At 49.1% G+C, this 27785-nt stretch overlaps 1 protein-coding gene across 7 annotated transcripts in view; it reads left to right on the top strand.

Annotated features, from left to right (window-relative positions):
- Positions 1–27785, top strand: part of CTIF (cap binding complex dependent translation initiation factor) — a 198614-nt gene that overhangs the window by 152059 nt on the left and 18770 nt on the right. For all 7 annotated transcript variants that reach the window (XR_014517244.1, XR_014517245.1, XR_014517246.1 and 4 more), the window contains one exon: positions 26175–26330. Coding sequence is in view for 4 of the 7 variants with exons in the window: in XM_083465981.1 (XP_083322107.1) it covers positions 26175–26330 (156 nt within the window). In the remaining 3 variants the exon portion in view is untranslated. The remainder of the gene's footprint in view (positions 1–26174; positions 26331–27785) is intronic.

The following is a 27785-nucleotide window of genomic DNA, read 5'->3' as shown; positions in this document are numbered from 1 at the left end:
ACCCTGAGATCAGCGGATAAATGGTGATATACTACTACTGCTACTAATAATAATAATAATCAGCCAATAATAATAATCAGAGCCAGTGTATTCCTCCAGGTATGTCATACCTCGCAGACGACCACTGGACATTGATAATACAGTGGTGCCCCGCAAGACGAATGCCTCGCAAGACGGAAAACTCGCTAGACGAAAGAGTTTTCCGTTTTGGAGGTGCTTCGCAAAACGAATCTCCTATGGGCTTGCTTCGCAAGACGACAATGTCTTGCGAGTTCCTGCGGGGTTTTTTTCCTCCCCCCCTTTTTCTAAGTCGCTAAGCCGCTTATCAGCTGATCCGATAAGCTGATAAGCCGCTAAAAGCCACTAATAGCGCTAATCCTCTAATCCGTCAATGGGTTTGCTTCGCAAGACGAAAAAACCGCTATACGAAGAGAATCACGGAACGGATTCTTTTCGTCTTGCGAGGCACCACTGTATCCCAGTCTCTGCCATTCACCCCATTGAATCACCTTGGCCACTTACCTCTTAGCCTCAGGAAAGAAAGAATGCATTTACAGTGGTACCTCTGGATGCGAAGAGGATCCGTTCCGGAGCCCCGTTTGCGTCCTGAGTAGAACGTAACACGCGTCTGCGCATGCGCGGGCTGCATTTCGCCGCTTCCGCGAATGCGTGTGACATCGTTTTGAGCGTCTGCACATGCGCGAGCGGCGAAACCCGGAAGTAACGCGTTCTGTTACTTCTGGGTCGCCGCAGAGCGTAACCTGAAAACGCTCAACCTGAAGCATATTTAACCCGAGGTATGACTGTACTTATTTCTTATGGTCTGCATCCTCTTCGCCCTCCAGGAAGCTCCAGGCGCTGTGTGGGGGCCTTTCTCGCTTTATTCTCACAACAACCCTGTGGAGTAGCTTGTCCCCAGTGATTTGAACCCAAGTCTCCCCGATTGGAATTAGATCAGTCTTTCCCAGGCCATCTTTCTCCACTCCAAGTGGATCATTGGAGCTTGCACAGAAGAACTTCCCAATGGACTGTTCCCTAATTTTTTTGGGAAGCCATAGAAGTAGGAGGGTCCCCCAGGGGGCATCTAGTCCATCCTGGTGGCCCGGACAGAGCATTGGGGCCAGGTTCAGCTTCCTGCTTAGCCCTGAATTCTGTGGATGGTGTTAGGAAAGTCACAACCCCTTGGTTTTTCATTGCCCAGCCGTGGAACAGAAACACTTCCTATTTGCCCTCCCTCACAGGGGTGTTGTGCGACTGAGCAAAATCAGAATCATCAGGTGCCCAGCACATTAAAGTGTTATAGATATAATTGACGGTTAAAAAGGGAGAAAAAACTGAGATGAAATCCTGCAGCTTACTGCGTTCCTGGGCTCAGCCTGATACCAGGGATTTGTTCCTTTACCCTTGAACGTCTCCGGGTAATTCTGTAGCGACGTGTTTATCTCGTACACTCCTTGGTAGCCAGGGTGTGCAAGCGTCTGCAATCACCCAAATTCCACCTTGAGACATGAGATATGGGGGCAGAGGAGAGGGGGGGGTTTGCCAAGAGAGGAGAAGAGAAGGGGGTCCTGGACGGCTGCCCAAAGAGGCAGGTGAAAATGAAAGCTTGGAATCAATTAGGGCTATAGGCACCTCCGGCTGCGCCACGACTTCGCTCGGAGCTGGGAATGTTCCGCCACGGCCCACTGAGTCTGGCCAAGCCGCCTGCCTTTGCATATTTTTCTTCCCTAATCTCCTGATAGGCTTTCCTCGCTGTGTTTTGTTAATGTTACGGGAGCCGCTCTCCGCCGGGTCCCATGCAGATAAAGCGAGCTATCGGAGAAGCCCGTATTAAGTGTCCGGCCACATGGCTCCACAAAGTTTTCCCGGTGTGTAAGCGGAGCAGCGGCACCTCTCGGGCTGGGCCCGTCTGAGCGGCTAATGTGAATATCCTTTCCGTCACCCCGAGCCAGCGTGGGAGGAGGGGGGAGCCTGGGTGGCTGGGCGGATTCCTGCCTAGTCAGGCAGGCAGACAAGAGAATCCCAGCCATGCTAACTAGCAATGTGCTGAATCTCAGCCTAAGGCAAGAACGCCCGGCAGCCACTCTCAGGAACAGGCTGCTTATACCTGCTGGCTTGGGCAGAGAGGGGGGTTTAAAGGGAGGGCGGATCCTGGCAACGTCCAGCCACGGAAAGTTTCCTTGCCGTGTTATGTAATGCTCTCCCTTGGGTGCCTCTGATGATAAGGCAGCAAAGAGGGAGTCCGGAGCAGGCTGTGATAAGCAAGGCCCATTGTGCTCAGAACAGGGAAAGGGAACCAGATCCCAGCAAGGGGAGGCATGGCCAGATTAGCATAGCTGGGATGCTGTCCTGCTGCGTGGTAGGATAACCAGGTGAGGGTAGCTGATGGGTCTTAAACCCTCAGTGAGTTAGGGACTTCCTCTGCATGTGAAGACAGGCTATGGCGGATCAAGCGGACAAGTGGGTCCAACGGTCAAGAAGACGGCTTCTTCGTGTGCTGTAGAAGTAATAATAATAATTTATTATTTATACCCCGCCCATCTGGCTGGGCTTCCCCAGCCACTCTGGGCAGCTTTCAACAAAATATTAAAATACAGTAATGCATCAAACGGGACGCGGGTGGCGCTGTGGGTTAAACCGCAGAGCCTAGGACTTGCCGTTCAGAAGGTCGGCGGTTCGAATCCCCGCAACGGAGTGAGCTCCCGTTGCTCAGTCCCTGCTCCTGCCAACCTAGCAGTACGAAAGCACGTCAAAGTGCAAGTAGATAAATAGGTACTGCTCCGGCGGGAAGGTAAACGGTGTTTCCTTGCACTGCTCTGGTTTGCCAGAAGCGGCTTAGTCATGCTGGCCACATGACCCAGAAGCTGTACACTGGCTTCCCTGACCAGTAAAGCAAGATGAGCGCCGCAACCCCAGAGTCGGCCACGACTGGACCTAATGGTCAGGGGTCCCTTTACCTTTATCAAACATTAAAATCTTCCCTAAACAGGAAGTGTGGGGCAGATGGGGTTCATCCACCTGGGAAGGTAGTCCATCTAGGAGAAGGAAAACTCTGATCCTGAACCTCTACTGCCCTGTGGGACATCTTTGGGAGAAGAAAATGCTAAGGAGTAAACCCTACACAAATCCGAAGTGGAGTCGGTGGGATGGCACCTTGTATGCCTGTTAATTCCTCCTTCCGGCAACTCCTGCAGCCAAGCTGGTGCCAAATGTGTTGCTCTGCTTTCCTTTGGACCGTATCAGTGAGGCTGACATGGGGGTCTTGTCACCTGGGCAGCCCAGGCCCTCCAGAAACGCTGTCCAGGCTTGCGCTTCAAGGACCCCACTTGGGTTTGACTTCACTCCCAGAGGTGCACTCCATTGTCTCTTGGGACAGACGGAGGCCAACAACACGCTAGGAGGAAAGTGAGATGCAAGCTTCCATTTGCCAGTTCAGCCATTTAGAAGAGGGTCAGAAGAGCCCTGCAGGATCACGCCAAAGTCCAGCATCCTGTTCGCACAGCAGCCAACTAGCTGCTATGGGAAGCCTGGAAGAAGGATCTCACTGTGGCTAACCTTTGTGAAGCTCGCATGCAACCTCTGGTAGATCGCAGGGCTATTGCCCCGTCGTTCCAGCCTATCGCCAGGGAGTGCCAAGGATACTTCCCTTTCCCCGGACGCTGGCAGCTCACAGCACAACGCTGCATGCAGTCGTTCTGAAGCTGCACATCGTGTCCTTTGGGTCCTCAGTTCTGGACATCATGCCCACCATCGCAGGCTGACCCCTGGCAAATGCACCGCAGGACTGCAAGCCTTCTGCGCAAGGAAGGATGCCTATTCGATGTGAAATAGCTGTAAGAGGTGCACAAAATTCAGGCTATTTCCCCCCTCCCATTGAAACCCAATCCTGGGTCACTGTCCAGTTGGCTTTTCCTATGCCTGGGGCAGATTGCATTGTCATTCAAAGGGTGGCATCCTGCCCCAAGTCAGGAAAAGAGCCCTGAATCTTGCCAGCTGAAGGACTCAGCCAGTCTAATGCATTAAGTCTGCAAGGCCATCTGCTCCTGAACAGGCCGTCTTAAATCCAGGTCAGTCTGCTAGAATCTCTTGAACTTGAACCTTTTAGTTTTATTGCCGGTGTTAGCCGGCTGCAGCGTTGGGAAATCCCAGATCCTGGCACCAGACAACTAATGCCGGAAAGAGCCGGCTATCCTTAGATGGTCCCTTCACATTGCATAAATAAGATTCAAAATGATTTCCTCACTGGTTTTTCCTGTTCAAAAACGTCTTATCTTAAGAGAGCAAGGGGTCTTTCTTTCCCAACATCTGGGTCTTTTCCAGGGAGTCTTCTCTTCTCATGAGGTGGCCAAAGTCTTGGAGCCTCAGCTTCAGGATCTGTCCTCCCAGTGAGCACTCAGGGCTGATTTCCTTCAGAATGAATCGGTTTGATCTTCTTGCAGTCCATGGGACTCTCAAGAGTCTCCTCCAGCACCATAATTCAAAAGCATCAATTCTTTGGCGATCAGCCTTCTTTATGGTCCAGCTCTCACTTCCATACATCACTACTGGGAAAACCATAGCTTTACGGACCTTTGTCAGCAAGGTAATATCTCTGCTTTTTAAGATGCTGCCTAGGTTTGTCATTGCCGGCAAGCCACTCCAGTATCCCTGCCAAGAAAACTCCATGGACAAAAACAGCAGGTATATTAGGTGGCTGCTTTTCATGTGAGGGTGCTGTGATCTCACCATTGGTGGGGACATTCGTGTAAATCAGAGGAGGGCAACCCATGGGCTTCATGTGGCCCTGACCTCCCTCAGTGTACCTTTCTGACAACAATGGCAAAGAAAGTAAGAATGGTTAGATTGAGAAGGGGCGGAATGTGTGTGAGAGAGAGAGAGAAGGAAAGGAGTAAAAGATGAGAGCATGGCAGAGAAAGAGAAAATCCTATCCCCACCCACTTTGGGGTGTTGGTCCTTCCCATTGCCAGTTCCTGCTACACCTACAGCCTATGGGTGGCCCCCAGCCCCTTCCCACCAAGGTCCTCAGACTTTTAAAAGGGCTAACGGATTGAGGTTGAATCCTGACAAGACAGAAGTACTGTTTTTGGGGGATAGGGGGCGGGCGGGTGTGGGGGATTCCCTGGTCTTGAATGGGGTAACCGTGCCCCTGAAGGACCAGGTGCGCAGCCTGGGAGTCATTTTGGACTCACAGCTGTCCATGGAGGCGCAGGTTAAGTCTGTGTCCAGGGCAGCTATCTACCAGCTCCACCTGGTACACAGGCTAAGACCCTACCTGCCCGCGAACTGTCTCGCCAGAGTGGTGCATGCTCTAGTTATCTCACGCTTGGACTACTGCAATGCGCTCTACGTGGGGCTACCTTTGAAGGTGACCTGGAAACTGCAATTAATCAAGAATGCGGCAGCTAGACTGGTGACTGGGAGTGGCCGCCGGGACCACATAACACCGGTTCTGAGAGATCTGCATTGGCTCCCAGTACGTTTCCGAGCACGATTCAAAGTGTTGGGGCTGACCTTTAAAGCCCGAAATGGCCTCGGTCCAGTATACCTGAAGGAGCGTCTCCACCCCCATCGTTCAGCCCGGACACTGAGATCCAGCGCCGAGGGCCTTCTGGCGGTTCCCTCATTGCGAGAAGTGAGGCTAAAGGGAACCAGACAGAGGGCCTTCTCGGTAGTGGCGCCCGCCCTGTGGAACGCCCTCCCATCAGATGTCAAAGAGATAAATAATTACCTGACATTCAGAAGACATCTTAAGGCAGCCCTGTTCAGGGAAGTTTTTAATATGTAACGCTGTACTGTTTTTAACACTGATTGGGAGACGCCCAGAGTGGCTGGGGAAACTCAGCCAGATGTGCGGGGTATAAATAAATTATTATTATTATTATTATTATTATTATTATTATTATTATTATTATTATTATTACATTGGAAATGATAGCTTTATGGCAGGCCTACCCCTGTCCTGTGGATCTGAAAACCACCCTAGAATGGGTCGTTATCCTTTGGAGAGACAACAGGGTTTGTTTTGTGCCTGCAAGTCTCAGAAGAGGGAAGACCTTTGACAGCCCACAGAGTTTGTTGGCCTGTTTTGCTCCACTTCCTTTGAGCCGGTTCCATCAACAAAGGCAAGGCTGAAGTTTCCCAGACCAATTTGCATCCAATCTATTTTCAGCGGCTTGCGGTATAAAGGAGAAGGCGGCGTCTCGAGCCACTTCTCCAGCTGCAAACCCCTCGTGTGGAGGACAAGCATAGATTCTCAGATAAGCGCGTCGGTTGCCACCTCCGGTCAAGAGGGGCTCCTGTCATCGCTTACAGCTTTCCCAGGGGAAAGAAGAGCACTGCCCTTTTGAAAGCCATTAATAGGGCAGTGAGAATGTGTCTCCGTGGTGCTTAAAAGGACCCAGGGATTCTCCAGGAATGGAAACACAGGTTGCTGGGCTCAGGTGCCAAGGTGCTCTCTTGAGTGCCACAGTTTGGGGGTGCCTTAAGCTGTGACATCGGCAATAGAGCACATGGGATCCCATGATCTTAACACACACATGCACAAAATGTGTGGACCGATCTGCACACTGGGAAGGAGGGGGGATGGCCAAGGCTGGCCAAGGGTCTCTTAGAATCATAGAATAGAATAGAATAGAATAGAATAGAATAGAATAGAATAGAATAGAATAGAATAGAATAGAATAGAATAGAATCACAGAGTTGGAATAGACCACAAGGGCCATTGAGTCCAACCCCCTGCCAAGCAGGAAACGCCATCAGAGCACTCCTGACATATGGTTGTCAAGCCTCTGCTTAAAGACCTCCAAAGAAGGAGACTCCACCACACTCCTTGGCAGCAAATTCCACTGTCGAACAGCTCTTACTGTCAGGAAGTTCTTCCTAATGTTTAGGTGGAATCTTCTTGCTCCATTGCTCCGTGTCCGCTTCTCTGGAGCAGCAGAAAATAACCTTTCTCCCTCCTCTATATGACATCCTTTTATATATTTGAACATGGCTATCATATCACCCCTTAACCTCCTCTTCTCCAGGCTAAACATGCCCAGCTCCCTTAGCTGTTCCTCATAAGGCATCGTTTCCAGGCCTTTGACCATTTTGGTTGCCCTCCTCTGGACACGTTCCAGTTTGTCAGTGTCCTTCTTGAACTGTGGTGCCCAGAACTGGACACAGTACTCCAGGTGAGGTCTGACCAGAGCAGAATACAGTGGCACTATTACTTCCCTTGATCTAGATGCTATACTCCTATTGATGCAGCCCAGAATTGCATTGGCTTTTTTAGCTGCCGCGTCACACTGTTGGCGTCACACTGTTGGGTCTCAGATGATTCTGTCAATTGATGCTGTGAATAATAATAATAATAATAATAATAATAATAATAATTTATTATTTATACCATTCCCATCTGGCTGGGTTTCCCCAGCCACTCTGGGCGGCTTCCAACCAAATATTAAAATACAGTAATACATCAAACATTAAAAACTTCCCTAAACAGGGCTGCCTTCAGGTGTCTTCTAAAAGTCTGGTAGTTGTTTTTCTCTTTGACATCTGGTGGGAGGGCGTTCCACAGGGCAGGTGCCACTACTGAGAAGGCCCTCTGCCTGGTTCCCTGTAACTTGGCTTCTTGCAGTGAGGGAAGCGCCAGAAGGCCCTCAGTGCTGGACCTCAGTGTCCGAGTAGAACGATGGGGGTGGAGACGCTCCTTCAGGTATACTGGACCGAGGCCATTTAGGGCTTTAAAGGTCAGCACCGACACTTTGAATTTTGCTCGGAAACGTACTGGGAGCCAATGAAGATCTTTCAAGACCGATGTTATGTGGTCTCGGTAGCCGCTCCCAGTCACCAGTATAGCTGCCACATTCTGGATTAGTTGTAGTTTCCGGGTCACCTTCAATGGTAGCCCCACATAAACATCAGGAAGAACTTTCTGACAGTAAGAGCTGTTCGACAGTGGGACAGACTCCCTCGGGAGTTTGTGGGGTCTCCTGTATTGGAGGTCTTTAAGCAGAGGTTAGATGACTGTGTGTTGTGGATGCTTTAGTTGAGATTCCTGCATTTCAGGGGGTTGAATCCTTGGGGTCCTTTCCAGCTCTCATAAACAAGTCCCAATGAGTTCAGTGAGACTTGCTCCAGGGCAGGTATGTGTTGGGACTGCACTCTTAAGGATTATACCCTCTCCAGCCTCCCTAATGTAAAGGAATAAAAAAAAGACGAGGGTGGTGCTGTGGTCCAAACCACAGAGCCTCTTGGGCTTGTCGATCAGAAGGTCAGCAGTTCGAATCCCCACGAAGGGGTGAGCTCCTGTTGCTCTGTGCTAACTCCTGCCAACCTAGCAGTTTGAAAGCTCCAGTGCAAGTAGATAAATAGGTACCACTGCAGCGGGAAGGTAAACGGCATTTCTGTGCGCTCTGGTTTCCGTCACGGTGTCCTGTTGTGCCAGAAGCGGTTTAGTCATGCTGGCCACATGTCCCGGAAAGCTGTCTGTGGACAAATGCCAGCTCCCTCAGCCTGAAAGCGAGATGAGCGCCACAACCCCATAGTCGCCTTTGACTGGCCTTAACCGTCCAGGGGTCCTTTACCTTTTTACCTTTCAATAAACTAGCATAGGGTTGTATCCAATGCGAGTCCTACTCGGAGTAGACCCCTTGATGTTAATGGGCGTGTCTGACTTGGCTCCATTAATTTCAGTGGGTCTGCTCTTAAGTTGGACTTACGTTGGATACAATCCGGCATTATTTTCTTACACCAAACCCGCAAAACTGGCGAGGCAGAGGGGAATGACTTTCCCAGGAGTTCTGAAGCCCGGTGGCCCTTTCTCCATCCAAACCCAATGCCACAAGTCACTTTGCTGTTTGTTGTCATCGTTTGGCATTGAGAAGGTCTAGGAGCATCCATCTGCAATGGGGTGTTTTTAAACATATTGGTTGCTTGCATTAACTTTCCCCTTTTGCTCATCTACCTGCCAGCATTCCTTTTGCTTCAACCTTTAAAGCCGAGATTTGCCCGTCAAGTGCACACTCTGATATAACGTGGCATCTTTGAAGCTTCGTAGGGGACTGAGCCACCTGTAGGTGGCGCCTATGTTGTTTAGGACCTGGTCAGATGCAAATACAAGGTACCGTATTTTTTGCACCATAAGACTCACTTTTTCCCTCCTAAAAAGTAAGGGGAAATGTCTGTGCGTCTTAAGGAGCGAATGCAGGCTGCGCAGATATCCCAGAAGCCAGAACAGCAAAAGGGATTGCTGCTTTCACTGCGCAGCGATCCCTCTTGCTGTTCTGGCTTCTGAGATTCACAATATTTTTTTCTTGTTTTCCTCCTCCAAAAACTGGGTGCGTCTTGTGGTCTGGTGCGTCTTATGGAGCGAAAAATACGGTACTTAATACACACAAAATGCACTCAGTCCCTCTGCTACAGGCTTGAAGCAAGCACTTCAATGTGTGCTGTGTTTTGCAAGTGTCTTTCTCAATGAATTTTGTTCCATAAAGTGGAAATTTAAAATGCACCGATCATAGTTAAGCATTTTGGGGGAAGTGGATGCATTGTGGACACTGTGTGGGTGTGTTTCCTGGCCTAGCTAAGAAGCATGACTGCTGTTAATGAACATCCAGCGTTTTTCTCTATTAACCTTGCTTTAAAAGGGGGGCAGGGTGGGGGGGGAGAGAAGCATGTATAATATCGGTGGAGGCAATAATTTGATCCAGCTTGACGTTTTGGCATGTAGACCAAGGTCTGAACCGCACGAACGGTTTCTTTTTTAACCCAAAGTAATGAAGACGGCTTGCATAATTCAAAGCATTCTGCAGAATCGCTGGCTAATTAAGTTCCCCCCTGGAATCGCTTTGCAAACACAGGGCCCGCAAACATGCTGTGCCTGTTGCCACCCTGGCGAGCGAAAGCTGGACTGTGTCCCACGGAGATAATAAAACTGCTCTTGATATTACCCAGTGGGACTAACCAACAGGTGACCTCCTACAGGGGGGGCAGCAAATGGCAAGGTGAGGATACCAGCGGTGCAGGGACCCTACCAACTCCTTGGAACACCCCACTGTCTTGAATTTTTGCGTTTCCATGTGGCAGGAACTGTTTAGGGGAGCCTGGAAGGGGCAGCCTCCGCTACCCACCTGCCCAGGGTTCGAAGAAGAAGATACATATACTAGCCCACAGCAAAGCATGATGTTACTGTGGTGGGCACACTGCTGTATGTCATGCATCTGTCAGGTATTCTTTAGCCACGATTCCTGCGCTTCAGGGGGTGGACTAGATGACCACTGGTGTACCTTCCAACTCTGAAATTATATGATTAAAAAAGAAACCGGGGGGCGGGGATCAAGGGTCTGGAAACCAAGCCTTATGAGGAACAGTTGAGGGAATTTGGTATGTTTAGCCTGCTAAAGTGGAGACAGAGGAGATATGATAGCTATCTCAAAATACAGTGGTACCTCGGGTTAAGTACTTAATTCGTTCCGGAGGTCTGTTCTTAACCTGAAACTGTTCTTAACCTGAAGCACCACTTTAGCTAATGGGGCCTCCTGCTGCTGCCGTGCCGCAGGAGCACAATTACTGTTCTCATCCTGAAGCAAAGTTCTTAACCTGAAGCACTATTTCTGGGTTAGCGGAGCCTGTACCCTGAAGTGTATGTAACCTGAAGCGTATGTAATCTGAGGTACCACTGTATCTAAAGGGCATGGACTTGTTTTCTCCTGCTCCAGAGGCTAGGGCCCAAACCTATGGATTCCAGTTACAAGAAAAGAGGTTCCAACTAAACATCAGAAAGAACTTTCTGGTGTTATGAGCTACGGAACAGTGGAACAGACTCCCTAGAGAGGTGGGGAACTTTCCTTCCTTGGTGGCTTATAAGCAGAGGTTGGATGGATATCTGTCATGGATGCCTTAGCTGAGATTCCTTGCAGAGCTTCTCAACTGGGATCATGCTTTCCCGAGGGGGCTAATGGCAGGGCCAGGGCTTTGGCTTGCATCAGAGAGGCAGATAAGCAAAAGGAGGATGAAGCAAAGCGGAGCGGTAAGAATGGAAAGAGGTGTAACTGGCTGGTCTCAAATCCTCAGCCAAACAGCAGCATATTCCCAGCTCCCGGGTCAGCCCCCCCCCCCTTGCAGACTAAACAGTTGCCGCGTTCTCTTCCCCTCTGTCATTTCGCGACCAAAAGAATTTAGAAAAGAGCCTGCAATTGCTTGCACAGCCCTGCCGCCTCAAATATCTACGGCTTCGGTCTTTCCGTCGGCTCCCTTTGCTTTCTGCATCTGGGCTGAGCCGCTTCGGGGTGCTGGCAGGAGGAGTGCAACGTGACTGAATGCCTCCTCCATGCGAGACAGCTCCCCGCGATTAGAAAGCTAGTGTGTCAGGGACAAACCTAGGCTAAGCCCTGTCTCCCTGATGCACTACTTTTCTAATGTACAGGGGATTTCTTGCATGGAAGCACAGTCTGTCACGAAAGTGTGTGTATGTGCTGCAAGCCCAGGCACAAGACTTACTACCTGTGCGGACATTAGGCTTCAGTCGCAGGTCTCACCTCTCATATTTCTTAGCATTCCTCAGAAGTACCTGCATAGGTCGCCAGATCATTGATTCTACACAAACAGTGACGGTAGCTACAACCAATTAAACGGGCCTCAGTACTAGGTATAAGTGCAAAGCACACGAATTATTTTGCTTCAGCACAAACAGTGGGTCTCCTGTATCAATAAAACTGCAGTAGTTTTTGAAAAGAAGAATTGTGACAGGTGGCTTTGAGCTTTGCTTTTTGCTTTTGAGAATGGAATGCACCTAGGAGCATTGCTGACTCTCACCCAGAACCGTCTCGCTAAAATATCTTATCCCAAGCCTCTTCCAAAATGGTGCCTCGGAGAGGCCAGTTCTAGCCTACATTGGCTCTCAGTACGTTTCCGAGCACAATTCAAAGTGTTGGTGCTGACCTTTAAAGCCCTAAACGGCCTCGGTCCAGTATACCTGAAGGAGCGTCTCCACCCCCATCGTTCTGCCCGGACGCTGAGGTCCAGTGCCGAGGGCCTTCTGGCGGTTCCCTCATTGCGAGAAGCAAAGCTACAGGGAACCAGGCAGAGGGCCTTCTCGGTAGTGGCGCCCGCCCTGTGGAACGCCCTTCCAGCAGATGTCAAAGAGAACAACAACTACCTGACATTCAGAAGGCATCTTAAGGCAGCCCTGTTCAGGGAAGTTTTTAACATGTGATATTTTACTGTATTTTTGGTTTTAATGGAAGCCGCCCAGAGTGGCTGGGGAGGCCCAGCCAGATGGGCGGGGTATAAATAATTATTATTATTATTATTATTATTATTATTATTATTATTATTATTATAGCTTGGTAAGCTTCTGCCTTAAAAGATTTCAGGGAGGAAGTTAAACCTCTTGCCCATGGGTAGGCAAACTAAGGCCCGGAGGCCGGATCCGGCCCAGTCGCCTTCTAAATCCGGCCCGCGGATGGTCTGGGAATCAGCATATTTTTACATGAGTAGAGTGTGTGCTTTTATTTAAAATGCATCTCTGGGTTATCTGTGGGGCATAGGAATTCGTTCATATATTTTTTAAAAAATATAGTCCGACCCCCCACAAGGTCTGAGGGACAGTGGACTGGCCCCCTGCTGAAAAAGTTTGCTGACCCCTGCTCTTGAGTATGTGCATCTTGACTTTGGTGTGCACACACTCAGGTATACACTTAAGTACAGCCTGAGCGCAATGCAGCTGTGCAGGCATGTTTTATTACGTTGGTCCCCAGCAACTGGTATTGAGAGACATACTGCCTCTGATCCTGGGGGAAGCCATTGCTATCCTCTTATCCTCTGTGAATTTGTCTCATGCCCTTTTAGTGCTGCCTAAGTTGGCTGGCATCATAAGCGAGTTCCATAGTTTTAACTGGGTGTCGGATGGAGAAGTACCGTATTTTTCGCTCTGTAACACGCACCCGACCATAACACGCACGTAGTTTTTAGAGGAGGAAAATCCGTATGCATGCCACCCGTGGGCATTCCCTCCATAACACGCACAGACATTTCCCCTTACTTTTTAGGAGGAAAAAAGTGAGTGTTATGGTGCAAAAAATATGGTAATTCCTTTTGTCTGTCTTGAATTCCCCACCATTCAGCTTTATTGGATGGCAATGGGATCTAGTATTATACAAGAGGAGGAGAAAAACGCCTCTCCACTCTCCCCACACCAGGCAAAACTTGCCTTTTGTTCTCTAAACTAGCCAGCCTCCAAATATTGATCCGGCCCCACTCATCATTTTGGTGCAGCAGACACAGGCTGTTGAAAAGTAAACTAAGGCAACCAGTGTTCGAAATTAGCCAGGTGCCAGGCGCATTTTGCTACTGGCGCCGGTCCAGTTGTGACTACGTGAAGGTTCAGTACAGTGGTACCTTGGGTTACATATGTTTCAGCATACAGACACTTCAGGTTACAGACTCCGCTAACCCAGAAATAGGACCTCGGGTTAAGAACTTTGCTTCAGGATGAGAACAGAAATTGTGTTCTGGCGGCGCGGCAGCAGTGGAAGGCCCCATTAGCTAAAGTGGTGTCTCAGGTTATACGGACCTCCAGAACGAATTAAGTTCTTAATCTGAGGTACCACTGTATACCTGAAGGAGTGTCTCCACCCCCATCGTTCTACCCGGACACTGAGGTCCAGCGCCGAGGGCCTTCTGGCGGTTCCCTCGCTGCGAGAAGCGAAGTTACAGGGAACCAGGCAGAGGGCCTTCTTGGTAGTGGCGCCTGCCCTGTGGAACATTCTCCCATCAGATGTCAAGGAAATAAACAACTACCTGACTTTTAGAAGACATCTGAAGGCTGCCCTGTTTAGGGAAGTTTTTAATGTCTGGTGTTTTATTATATTTTTATAATACCTCCAGGGTGACTGGAGAAACCCAGCCAGATGAGCGGGGTATGAATGAATGAATGAATGAATGAATGATAGTATTAGTATTATATTCCTTTGTGGTGCCCAGCTTATATACTTGAGTTTCTCACACTGAATGCAGCAGATCCTTCAGCAACGCAGTGTTTCGGTGTATGTGTGTGAGCCAAATGCACTTTCTCCATCTGAATGAGTATGTGTACGCCTTCATTGCAGGGGGTTGGTCTGGATGACCCCCCATGGTCCCTTCCAACTCTACATTTCTCTGATTCACATTGCAGTACATAGGAAGCCACTGTGTACCGAGTCAGACTATTGGTCCATCTAGGTCACCAGTGTCTACACTGCTTGGCTGTGCCTTTCTGGGGTTCTAGGCAGGGGTCACAGAATCTTAGAACTGTTGGACGGGACCTCGAGGGCCATCTCTAGAGTCCAACCCCCTGCCAGCCCTACCTGGAGCTGCTGGGGATTGAACTGGGACCTTCTGCATGCCACGCAGGTGTCCTGCCACTCAGCCATGGCTCTTTGAGTGCCCTTGAAGGGGGGGGAGCTCAGAACTCGCCAGGTAAGAAACGAAGTCACCTTATTCTGCCTAAGCCGTCTTGCTGAGTTCATGGCCAAGGTGAGATTTCAGGCCGGATGCTGCCTTCAGAAATAATAATAATTTTAGTTATTGGACTATCTGACTTTTAGAAGACAGCTGAAGGCAGTTTTTAATGTCTGATGTTTTATTATATTTTTAATATTTTGTTGGAAGCCGCCCAGAGTGGCTGGGGGAACCCAGCCAGATGGGCAATGTATAAATTATTATTATTATTATTATTATTATTATTATTATTATTATTATTCCCCTATGGTGACCGCAACCTAGATTCATTCTGTCTGTGACACCCAGGGCCAGATTTAGGTTTGATGTGGCCCTCAGCTACTGCAGGTGATGGGGCCCTTTATATGTCCAGCTGTCCTTTGTCAACAACAAATTGTCACTGTTTTTTTGTGTTGAATATATGCTATATGGCAATTTATGGACCCAACAGGTATCTAAAGCCATTTGCACATAACAAAAATACGTATTCTATCAAAGTAATTGTTGAACTGAAATACAATTAAGAAGAAGTATTTTAATAGTGATATAATTATTAAGCTCTAACTTAAAATGATTGGGGGCCCATTACTTACATCATAGGAGCCTACACAGCACAAAACACTGTTGCTGTATGTAGGTTTTAGTTTATTTGTTTTTAATCGTATATTTTGGAAACGTACATCCAGTTGTTGTTTTTTTCCTATAATATTTTGTGGGGGCCCCCCAAGAGAGTGGGGCCCTAAACTATAGCTTGCTTAGCTTATACGTAAATCCGACACTGGCTGACATTGCTGGCATTTTGCGCTTACGATCGATCGTAAGAGTATCGAAAGAGGAAGAAGACCCCCGATAAGTGCACATGAATGGCACCTTCCCTTTGCATCCCCACCCCCTCGCTCCCTCCCTCCCCCTCCCCTCTACCCTTTTAGATTCTCTCGCATCTCTCTTTCCAAACTTGGCAGCTCCCCATAGACTCCTCGGCACCTCGGCCTTATAAAATGGACGCCCTGCGAGTGTGAAGCTTAAAGGAAGAATGCGGTCTGTTGGCAAACTCCAGCTCGTGGTGTCCACGGCCTACTTGCTTGCATGTGACAGGGGACACACGGCCGCTTCTGGTTACATCCTCTCCTGCTTTTTCGGATTGCAAAACTTTCCGGCCTTCGGTGCAAGCATCAGTGTGTGAACAGACAAGGCAAGAGCTTCATAATGCTGTTGCATGCATGCATGCATCTTCCACACCTGTCAAATGCGCTGGTGCAATATATATTTTACAGCCACCGCAGGTAGTTCAGCTGTGTTAGAAACAGAGACATGAAAGCTAGGAGCTAAATCTTAAACCTAGGTTTACGGGCGCGACAACGGAATGTCTAGGCTCGCTTTTTTAATCACAAGAATACAAAAGCTGAAAATGAATGAACTGCAGCCAGTGGTGTAGCGTGGGAGGTGCAGGGGGGGGGCCGGCCGCACCGGCCGCAACATCGGGGGGGGGCGCTCTCACTCGCAGCTCTCTGCCCCTACCTGGCTCACTCACTCTCTCTCACTGCAGTGCTGGCTACGCGAATCCGATCCGAGCCGCTGGGTCGCCGCCCACTGTGGGGGGGGTGGGTGCCAGGCGTGTGGTGAGGAGAGAGAGAGCGAGGGACTATCTGGGGGAGGGACAGTGCAGCGGCCGCCCAGCGCAGCGCTGAGCGCAGGAGAGAACCACACCAGACCAGACCAGGCAGCAGCAAGAAGAAGCTGGCAGCGGCGGCAGGCTAGGGGTTAGGGGGCGCAAATTACTTGCCTTGCCCCAGGTTAGGGGGCGCAAATTACTTGTCTTGCCCCGGGTTAGGGGGCGCAAATTACTTGCCTTGCCCCGGGTGCTGACAACCCACGCTACGCCGCTGACTGCAGCTAAGATGTTATGTTCATTTTTCGCATGGTCTAGTCCTTCCCCTGCCCACCCCCTAATATTCTTAAGAGGGGTCTCTTCTCCAGTTTTTCCTCCCACTCTGCAGTTTTAATCTGAAATCTTAGGCGGAGTCCTGCGCCCAGAGCTCAGAAACTGCTTGCGATAATGAAATTCCCTGTCGCAAAATGCGCCAGGAACAATGGGAGTTTTGAACACTGCAATTCAGAGATGCAATTGGATTGCAGCAATGTACAAATATTGTTGGGAACAATGCACCCTAATCTTGGAAGTATCCTACCAAAGGGCTGCGTCCGGCATCCCCATTTCATCCTCAAAACAACCTTGTGTGGTAGGTTAATCCAGGAGGGAGTGAACAGCCCATGTTCTCCTGGGAAGCTTCATAAGTGAGTGGGGATTTGAACCTACGCTGTGTACACACCATACTTTTAAAGCACATTAACACACATACACCCCCCCCATTCTGGGAACTGTAGTTTAAGAGTGCTAGGAATTGTAGTTCTATGAGGGGTTGGCTACAAGTGTTTTAAAGGCAGCAGCCCTATATTTCGCTCTAACCACTGCACCACACTACCTGATGCTTCTCTGGGCTCCACACTTGGAACTGGAAATGGGGTCCTTTCCACGCTGCCAGCATTCCCACCCGAAGCTGCCAGCTGATTCTGCACAGCTAGCTGCCCTGCCAGTAACTGGAGCCAGGGGCTTTAAGACAGCATTAGATGAATTCACAGAGGATGTGACCTGCAGTAGCATTTTGTCACCGCAGCTAAACAGAGTCTGCCATTTAACACAGCACCTCAGATTTCATGACATGCTTAGTTATTACCACTCTGGCCATGTAGTCATTCCCACCTCTAGTAACAAAGGGTAAAGGTGGTTTATTTTTGTTTTTATTTATTTTTTGTTAAGGTGTCAACACTGACAGCTTGTTTTCTTTTTTTATCCTTTATTTATTTGGTTTTTCAAATCAAAGTTGCACGATCACATATCCAGAATACACCATAAAAACAAAACTCCAAAGAATTTCCTGGATTTCCCTCCTCTCCTTTGTGGGTTCCTATTATATAATAATTATAATAATAATTTATTCCATGTCCATCTGGCTGGGCTTCCCTTATTGTTAACCATTCCCTCCTGTGTCTTTTATAATAATCCAATTTTTTTACATCTCCATTATATCAAAAATTCACCATTAAACTACAAGTGTTACAACGATTTTAACTTTTTGCAATGGTTTTTAAGATGAATTATAAATTTCCCCCATGGGTAAAGGTGGTTTAAACCACCCAGCCCCTTGGGCTTGCCGATCAGAAGGTCAGCAGTTCGAATCCCCACAACAGGATGAGCTCCTGTTGCTCTGTCCCAGCTCCTGCCAACCAAGCAAGTAGATAAATAGGTACTGCTGTGGTGGGAAGGTAAACAGCATTTCTGTGCTCTCTGGCTTCCATTACGGAATAATGATAATAATAATAATAATAATAATAATAATAATAATAATTATTATTATTATTATTATTATTATTATTATTTATACCCCGCCCTCCCCAGCCAAGACCGGGCTCAGGGTGGCTAACACCCGATATAAAAACAAGTTGATTGAAATACAACTTAAAAACAAGATTAAAATACAACATTAAAACATTAAAATACAACCTCATTTCAATGGAAACTCAAATCAAAAACTTTTGGGGGGATGAAAACGTCAAGTCTTCACCAAAGCTAACTTTCCAGACTGGTCCTACATGGGCCAGAAAAAAGCCAGGGAAGTCGCCAAATAGAAGTTCCAGAAAGCTGTCTGTGGACAATCGCCGGCTCTCTCGGCCTGAAAAGCAAGATGAGCATTGTACCCCATAGTCGAAGTCAACTGGGCTTAACCGTCCAGGGGTCCTTTAACTTTACCATAGCTCAGTGGAAGAGCAAGGAGTTGGACTAAGCACCCTTGTGGATTCCTTCCAACTATATGATTCTTTGTTCTTTGCATGCAGATGGTCCTATTTTCCAGTCTCTGGGTAGGGTTGGAAATGTCCCCTGTCTGAAACTCTGGAGAGGCACGCCTAGCCAGTGTAGACCAAGGGTGGGCTTGTCGTAATGTTCCTGGGCTGCAGCTCCCACCATTTGTGACCATTGGCCATGCTGGCTGGAGCTTCCAGGAGGCCACAAGCAGCTCACCTCTGGTGCAGACAGCACTGAGCTACTTAACATGGATCAAGGGTCTGGGTCGTTATAGGACAGTTTCCTCGGCTGAGCTGAGGGCAAACGGGACGAAGAGATGCGAAATACAAAGTGGGTGCAAGCGGTGTGTGGTGGACGCACTCAACAGGAGCGTCCTTGTGCGCATTCCTCATCGGGTTACGTCTCTTCTGTGAAAGACCAGCGGCTGCCGAGAAGGCTGCGAGGGGAAATGCCGGCACTCGCAGAGCCCCACTCCCTTACTTGCTCTCCGTTTTTGCTGACCCGAAGGCACCCACCAGACTCCTTGGCACCTCTGCCTTGAAATGAAGACGTAGCGAGCATGTTTGTGCGTGTGAGAGGAAGGAGCTTGGAAAGAGGGTGTTGGAGATGTTCAGCAGCCAGCTTGCTCCTTCGCAGATGTGCGTGTAAGTTTTCTCCGGGGCCCTTTGGAGAGAGAGAGATTATATGGGCTCTCCAATTAAGACGGAACGGAAAACCCAGTGGTAATCATCTTCCTCCATTATTGGTGACAGCAATGCTCCTGAACTGCTGGGAACTGCAGGAGGGGAGGGCTGTTGTGTTCAGGTCTGGCCACTATGAGAACAGCATGCTGGACTCGATGAATCACTGGCATGATCCAGCTGTTCCCATGTGCTTATATTTACAGTATTTTGGTAAAAGTTGGGGCTTTCCCCCCCTTCCCATTCCTCCTTTGTTGCTGAGTGTCTGAACATCTTGGGAGCAAGTAGTTTGAGAGCCAGCGTGGTGTAGTGGTTAAGAGCAGTAGTCTCGTAATCTGGTGAACCGGGTTCGCTTCCCCGCTCCTCCATATGCAGCTGCTGGGTGACCTTGGGCTAGTCACACTTCTCTGAAGTCTCTCAGCCTCACTCACCTCACAGAGTGTTTGTTGTGAGGGAGGAAGGGAAAGGAGATTGTTAGCCGCTTTGAGACTCCTTCAGGTAATGATAAAGCAGGATATCAAATCCAAACTCCTCCTCTTCTAGCATGGCCTGCGCTTCGTCCAAGGTGGATTCCCCAACTCCCAGGACCTGCCTCAGGCATTTTAGTGCCTGCTGTGGAAAACAGTGTCCCTACACACACAAGTAAATCTTACGCTCTGGACACTTCATCTGCATGAGACCCGTGCAAATCCCTAGGGGTGGCACATGAGGGCAGTTTTATACTGTACAAAAGAGCATTCAAGCGCATGGTTCCCACACCTCCAGTCAGCTGTGATGCAATCCAGAAACGGTTTTGTCCGCCGTTGGCATGGAATCGCCCCCCTGCTGCATCGCCGCCTTCCGCTTCTGCTGGAATGCCTTCCCACAACACAACATGGCAAATTACAAACCAGCATTGTGGAAGGGCACCTCGTCTCAAAATGGGGCTGAGTTCGAGTTTCGGATTTGTATGGAGATGGATGGATGGATGGATCAATCCCGATCGATAAATAAATAAAGACAGAAGGCAGACACACCTATATACAGTCATGCCTCAGTTTTCAAACAGCTCAGTTCTCAAATGTTTTGGTTCCTGAACATCGCAAACCCGGAAGTGAGTGTTCCAGTTTGCGAACTATTTTTGGAAGTCAAACGTCCGACGGGGCTTCCGATTGGCTGCAGGAGCTTCCTGAAGCCTATCAGAAGCCACGCTTTGGTTTTCAAACGTTTTGGAAGTCGAACGGACTTCCGGAACGGATTCCGTTTGACCTCCGAGGTATGACCGTATAGCGTTTGCTTCCCTGATTTCTTTGTCTGACAAATTGCTGTGAAGTCGCAGTTCCTTGCAAACCTGTTCGGACGGTGTCACGAGCACATTACCACAGGCTGCTAAACTGTCGGGTCTCCATCCAGGAGCCCCCGCAGCCCTCTTGTAGGCCTGCCCCGAGACCACTTCCTCCTGGCCCGCCTTTCGAAGCATCCGAGCCCTGGCTCTGTTCACATCTGGCAGCAGGCTGACTTTTCACACCGCAACGCAAACTTGTCTGAGAGGCCTCCCGGGAGTTCCAGCTGCCTCTCTTGGGCTTCTAAGGAAGGGGGTGGAAATATGGGGGTGGCGGGGGAACTTAACAGCAAGGGGGATTTTGCACCATGAAGCGGAGGTTGCCTGGCTGAGCTATTTGTGACGTGGCCGGTAGGGCCTTGGAGAATCTGCTGCATAAACAACCACAGTAATAAGAACCATGAACGGATTTCTGCGCGCATGAATTCATGACATGCACAAATTTCTCTTGAATGGCATCTATATCTGCCTGTCTATATATACAATCCGGTTTCCAGCATTCTGTCACACTCTCCGCACGACTAAGAGACCATGCATGGGGCTGTGCAGGAAGAGAGGCCGGCTAAATTCCATGAGGCTTGGTTTTCAATGGATGGGGTCAATGAGAGCAGGTTCACCCCCCCCCCCATCCACCCCCATTTCTCCCAACCGCACCCTTTCCTTCCTCCTGTTTAAGTGAATGGGTGCTTACCCCTGTGATGGCCTGGGACTTGGGCTCAGACTCGGAACCAGAGGAGTCTCAGTCCGCACCAGATCCTCTGCCTCAGGCGGCATCTGAACCAAGTCTGGGTCCTGATCCTGAAGAGTCCCAGTCTGCACAGGTTCCCCTGCAACAAGCACCAGCTGGGCTGAGTCAGGGGCCTGAGCCTGCCCTGGCTCCAGATGCGGGGATTACCTCGTTGCCTTCAGCTGGGCCATCACTTACAGCTGCTCCACTACCGGTTGGGTCAGGGGAGGCTGAGGCCTCCTCTGGGTCTAGTAACCCACCGACGTCTCCCGAGCTACAGAGACTAAGGTCTGAGAGAAGGAGAGACCTGAGTACTCGCAGGAGGAGTGCTTGCCTTCGGGCGAGACAGGGAGGTGAGTCACTGGGGGATCAGGACCAGCCGTTCCCCGACAAAGATAAAAGGCTGTCGGACCCTGTCCCAGGTTGCGGGAGCAGCATTGCTGTTTGCTAGAACCTGCCTGAGACTCTGTGCCTGGCCTGACCTAGCCTGCCTGGTTTCCTGCCTTGGCCCTGTCAGACTGACTCCTCGCGGAATCCTTGGATTCAGGACCGGTCCTGCACCGCGTTGCTTGGGTTAACCCCCAGGTCCAGCACAACCCCAATGGGGAGAAAAGTAAACTAGCCTTGTGTTTAAGCTCTAGCCCGGCAGCATGGAATTCCATTCAGGCAAGTGAGGAGGTTGGTAGAGTGCTTTGCCCCTCTCCCGCCGGCTTCCAGCAAGCTAGCGGACAGTTATGCAGGCCAGTAAATTTGGTGGGCTTATTTACAAGGCTGGAGTAACCACTATACTTCCCCATAACAATCGGTATTTTGTGGGTGCCCAGAAAACCTCTGGCTGCCTGTTTTTTTGGAAACAGAGTGTGGGACCTTTGCTCAGACCCTGCAGGGGTCTTCTGATGTCAGTGGTAATAGTACCGACCGACCTTTTAAGGTTGTTGTATGGTTTATTGAGACAACGTATGTAAAGTACCGTATTTTTTGCTCTACAATACTCACTTTTTCCCTCCTAAAAAGTAAGGGGAAATGTGTGTGCGTCTTATGGAGCGAATGCAGGCTGCGCAGCTATCCCAGAAGCCGGAACAGCAAGAGGGATCGCTGCTTTCACTGCGCAGCGATCCCTCTTGCTGTTCTGGCTTCTGAGATTCAGAATATTTTTTTTCTTGTTTTCCTCCTCCAAAAACTAGGTGCGTCTTGTGGTCTGGTGCATCTTATAGAGCAAAAAATACGGTGCTTTATACACTCTCAAAGTGCTATATAAACGTGAGGCATTGCTACTGCTAATTAAACCAGGCTCCTACCTACCGTCTCTTTTCTGTCCATTTATTTTAACCAAAACAACATCACAGGATTTTGAGAAGTACGTAGTTTGATTGATCATGGCATTCTGATCCACATAAAAGTCCCGGAAGTGAGAGCTGGCTTGGATTACTTTAAAACGTGAACTCCTCGTTGCTAATATATACACATACCGGCATCTAAACATGCAGTTTCTCAAAGTCCTATCTGGACCCTTCTTATAGCCATCGAGGTAAATGGGAGTTTTATAACTGTATTATTAGGAACATTTTCTTTGAAGGGATTTATTGGCATCGAGGAGAGCTTAAAATAACGGAAAGCCGGCAAGGATCACCGGTGTGTTATAGTTCACGTATTCCTAGTTATCTGGCCAGCTTCACAGCAGCTTTTAAAGCACCCAGCATGAACTACTTACAGCTAATGGCAGCCCATTGCCAGTGATAAATATGGAGAGGTGCATTTTCTATTTGAAGCCCTTGAGCTGGCAACAAACCCCATTGCTCTGGCCGTAGTCAAAACATAAAATCTCCCGGAATTTGTTAGTTAAGATGAAAAGCGTGCCTGCCTTGCACTTTTTAAAGGTTTGGCTTCCCTCTCTCTCTCTCTATATATATATATATATTCTATAGGGACTTGCCTTCTGAAGCAGAGTTTAAAGAAACACCAAATCAAGGACACAATCCTGCCTATGTCCGGCGTTTCTGAGCCCTGCTGCTTTCAGCTGAAAAGTCAAAACACATGGGTAGAGCGCAGCCCTAAAATATGCTTGTGCGTTGTCCAAGTTTGTAACGTTTCCACATTTTAGAGCAAACCCATATAGCCCAAGTGCCAGTTGTGTGCCCTAGCAAATGAATTGTGTTATGCAGCTCTGTAGTATATCTTTGCCCCACTGTTTCCCATGGGCTAAGGGGTGGCATTGGAGGAATCCCATCAAAATGTTGGGGCTGCCTCCCCCTGTGCCCAAAGTGTTCACAATCAGAGGTGCGGTGCTACCAAGACTTGCTAGGAATCGGTTCCCAATTAACTCAATAGACTTTTGCTTTCTATCTCACTCCAACTTGTTGGTTCAGAACAGGGATGGGCAGCCCCCAACCTACAGAGATTTTCTTAAGCTTAATTACTATGTATGGAGCAGATCTTCATAGAGGGATTCGTTTCTGTGGTGCATGTTGTATGTGTGTAAGGTACACATGTTTGCGGAATCATGTCCACTTTTATTTTCTACTCGCCGTCAACATGCAGCCACAGACAGGTAGTACTTCTACCTGTCTGAAATAAGGGCCCCAGCCAACCACCTTAGGAGTGTAACACTCCCTTTGGCGATGATGATGATGATGATGAAGATATACAGTGGTACCTGGAGTTACAAACACCTCAGATTACAAAAGCTTCAGGTTACAAACTCCGCTGACCTGGAAGAGTTACCTCGAGTTGAGAACTTTGCCCCAGGATGAGAACGGAAATCGTGTGCCGGCGGTGCAGCGGCAGCAAGAGGCCCCATTAGCAAAAGCACGCCTCTAGTTAAGAACATTTGATGTTTCTGGATAGATAGATAGATAGATAGATCGATTGATAGATCGATCCAAGCCCTGCTGTTACCTGCCCAAGGTGGGTATGTCTTGGCTGAAACAGCCTCACAGGCCAGAGGCTTGACAGACCAGATGTGTCCTCTTGGCTGGTGGCTCCCCAACCCTGGTTTCATACATAGCCAAGCTCTGACTCATTCAAAGAGATCCTTCCCATTTTAGGTTGCAGTCATGGGGAGTTACTCACGGAGGCATCACATTCAACGGCAACACCCAAAGACTGAGATTCTGAAGGTTCACCATCCGTATTACTTTTAATTTTTTATAATAATAATAATAATAATAATAATAATAATAATAATAATAATTTATTATTTATACCCCGCCCATCTGGCTGGGTTTCCCCAGCCACTCTGGGCGGCTTCCAAAAGAATATTAAAATAAATAAATAAATAAATAAATAAATACCAGCTTTAAGAGCAAGGAGCCAAGTGGCTTACAATGGCACCTTCCAGATGTTGACTACAAGTCCCATCATCCTTAGCCATTGGCCCTTCTGCCCGGGGCTGATGGGAACTGGAGTCCAGCAACATCTGGGAGGGCACATGTAACAAATAGTAAGACATCTTGACACTATAAAATGGCCCAGCTAGCAGTTCATAAAGACGCACACCAAGTGTGGAATAATTTCAAGTCATTCATCCTCGGTGCCCTTTTTCAGGAACCTCCCAGATTTTCTAATATCTTCTAATATATGTTAAACATCATGGGATGTTCTACGTGGCCTCCTAGACTGGTGGCAACGGATTAGTATTATCTTTCGCAGGGACGCTCTGCCGCTAATGATCATCTTTGAGTGACTGACGTGTTGTTTACGCCATGCTGATTTTATTGCTGGGCGAGTTTTATTGGTGTGGAATTGTAATATTGCTTTAATTTCATTTGCATCAACTTGTCGCCTAGAGAAGTATTTTCATGAGGTGACTAATAAATAAATAATATATGATCAGAGTGCGGTCAACTTTTTAGCAAGATTATATATATCATGTATTTCCATGGGGGAGAAAATGAAGGCATCGGGAGCAACTTTCATGGAACGGGCTTTCATCCCCTGGCAGTGGCGTAGCGTGGGGGGTGCAGGGGGGGCCGGCCGCACCGGGCGCAACATCTGGGGGTTAGGGTTAGGGGGCGCAAATCCACGGGTTAGGGGGTGCAAATTACTTGCCTTGCCCCGGGTGCTGACAACCCACGCTACGCCACTGTCCCCTGGGATTTGCCTGGGGTTCAAGGGTAGTTTTCCTTCTGTTTTTCTGCCTTAAAGCGTTGTTTTTTCCACTGGAGGTTCTTGAGACAGGGCGGGGTCAAAACCCGCACAAATGAATGCATGGCTCTTCTGCCCCCCCCCTTTATTTTTGCTTTAGCACAGCTGTTTCGTTTTGCTGCCTGAATCATAATCCAGAATCCATGTGGTTATCCTAAGCAGCTCAGATCATGCATTGGAAATTGCAGGACACTTCGCAGCTTTCAAAACCCATTGATGTGGGCCATGGTTACAGGAAGCAAGAGAGTAAATAAGCAGCTTACCCCAGAAGCTGGGGGTTTCAGCGGCAACCGTTGGATTTCTAAGGAAGAGGACTAGGGATAGGTCAGGAGGCTTCCAGAGAGATGGAGTTGTTGTATCCAGTGTTGGGCCTACTCACCTGTACATACAAGACAGACCTGTCCTGTTTATAGGCTTCGGTTCCTGGATTTCTTTGCAGAGATGATCTTGCTTCATTAAACAAGTAGTATACCTTACTGCTTCTCCCATTTGCTCCCCCAGAAAACCTTGCTTAGATAACATGCCTTTGGGTGTGGCACCAAGATGTACACACCATAGTTCAACTCAGGCATAGGCAAACTTGGCCTTTCAGATGTTTTGGGACTACAACTCCCATGATCCCTAGCTAACAGGACCAGTGGTCAGGGATGATGGGAATTGTAGTCCCAAAACATCTGGAGGGGCCGAGCTTGCCTATGCCTGGTTCAACTCTTTGCATTTTGCTTTGGTTCCCACACGTTGTGTGCTTCGCTAATCTTCCAAGGAGTTGTTGTTTTTCATTTTGTGTTTTTATGTTGTAAAGGCCTAAGACCTGCAGATATACAAATTTAATTTATTAATTGTGAATTGAATAAGAAGAAGAAGAAGAAGAAGAAGAAGAAGAATTAAAGCAACCTGCTCCTGGGACCTTGTAATGGAAGAGATTTGCCTCTCCACATTCACATTTTCCTCGCCTTCTTCTTCTTCTTTTTGCAGAAAGACTTCACCGTGCGGGAAGAGCTGCAGCAGAGCGACGTGGAGCGCTGGCTGGGCTTCATCACCTTCCTCTGTGAGGTCTTTGGCACCATGAGGAGCAGCACTGCGGAGCCCTTCCGAGTCCTCGTCTGCCCCATCTATACCTGCCTCAGGGAGGTAAGGCGTCTCCGGGGTCAGCCAGTGACAAGCCACACAGCATGTTTGACAACAGGGCCCCAGTTTTGCAGCTTCCAGGCCGCCCCACCCAGTGGCGTAGCGTGGGGGGTGCAGGGGGGGCCGGCTGCACCGGGCGCAACATCTGGGGGGGGGGCACTCGCACTCACAGCTCTCTGCCCCTACCTGACTCACTCACTCTCTCTCACTGCAGTGCTGGCTGTGCGAATCCGATCTGAGCCGCTGGGTCGCCGCCCACTGTGGAGGGGGTGGGTGCCAGGCGTGCGGTGCAGAGAGAGAGCGAGGGACTATCTGGGGGAGGGACAGTGCAGCGGCCGCCCAGCGCAGCGCTGAGCGCGGGAGAGAACCACACCAGCCCAGCCCAGGCAGCAGCAAGAAGAAGCTGGCAGCGGCGGCAGGTTAGGGGTTAGGGGGCGCAAATTACTTGCCTTGCCCCGGGTGCTGACAACCCACGCTACGCCGCTGGCCCCACCCCCTCACCTTTTCCTTATTAACGCTTGATAACCCTTTCTCCGCCAGTTTCCTTTGTTTTATTTTTAGAACAAAGGGCTTGTTCCAACCAGAAGGAAGGAGGAAGGGAGGAAGGAAGGGAGGGAGGGAGGGAGGGAGGGAAGGAAGGAAGGAAGGAAGGAAGGAAGGAAGGAAGGAAGGAAGGAAGGAAGGAGAAAGAAGGAAGGGGGGAGAGAGAGAGAGAGAGAGAGAGAGAGAGAGAAAAGAAAGGAGAGAGAGATGGATGGAAGGAAGGAAGGAAGGAAGGAAGGAAGGAAGGAAGGAAGGAAGGAAGGAAGGAAGGAAAACACCCAGCCCCGACTTCTCCCTTCTCGAGAGTTGTCTTGGAATGATTATCATGGAGGGATACACATGAAAAGCATTATGGGCAAATGGATTTAGTATTCCAACGTAATATTTCAGGACCCCCGAGGGGAATAGGGGTGCTAGGCAGAGAGGCTGTACCATTTAAGAGTTGCACCGAACCGTAATTCTGCTGTTGCTTCAGCATTGCTGCGACCTTGGAGCCCATAGGAAGGAGAGCAGGAGACGAAGGAACAGCGGCAGGGAAGGGGGAAGAGTTATCTAATTGGTCCAAACAAAAGCCAGCCAGCTCTTTGCCCTGCAGGCTTACTGTGCAAAAGCCGTTTCCCGACATTCAGTCCAGTCTCCTGCCGCAGCAAGGAAAGGAGCCTGAGACAGGGCTGAGGGCAGGATTCCACTCAATAATTACTCGGATAGAACGACTTCCACTCTCAAACAAAGGACTTCCTCCCTTTCTCCTCGTCACCTTGGAGAAGAAGGGCCATAGCTCAGTGGTAGAACATCTGCCTTCCCTGGCATCTCTAGGTAGGATTGGGAGAGATTCCTGCCTGAAACCCAGCATGGTCCCGAAATTTGCTCCAGAGGATTCTGGGAAGCAATAGGACAGATTTATGGGGCAGGCTG

This window comes from Podarcis liolepis (assembly GCF_965112155.1).
Source record: "Podarcis liolepis genome assembly, chromosome: 11".
NCBI lineage: Eukaryota > Metazoa > Chordata > Lepidosauria > Squamata > Lacertidae > Podarcis > Podarcis liolepis.
The sequence above is the reverse complement of the archived record's forward strand: the minus strand, read 5'-3'. Positions and strand labels throughout refer to the sequence as shown.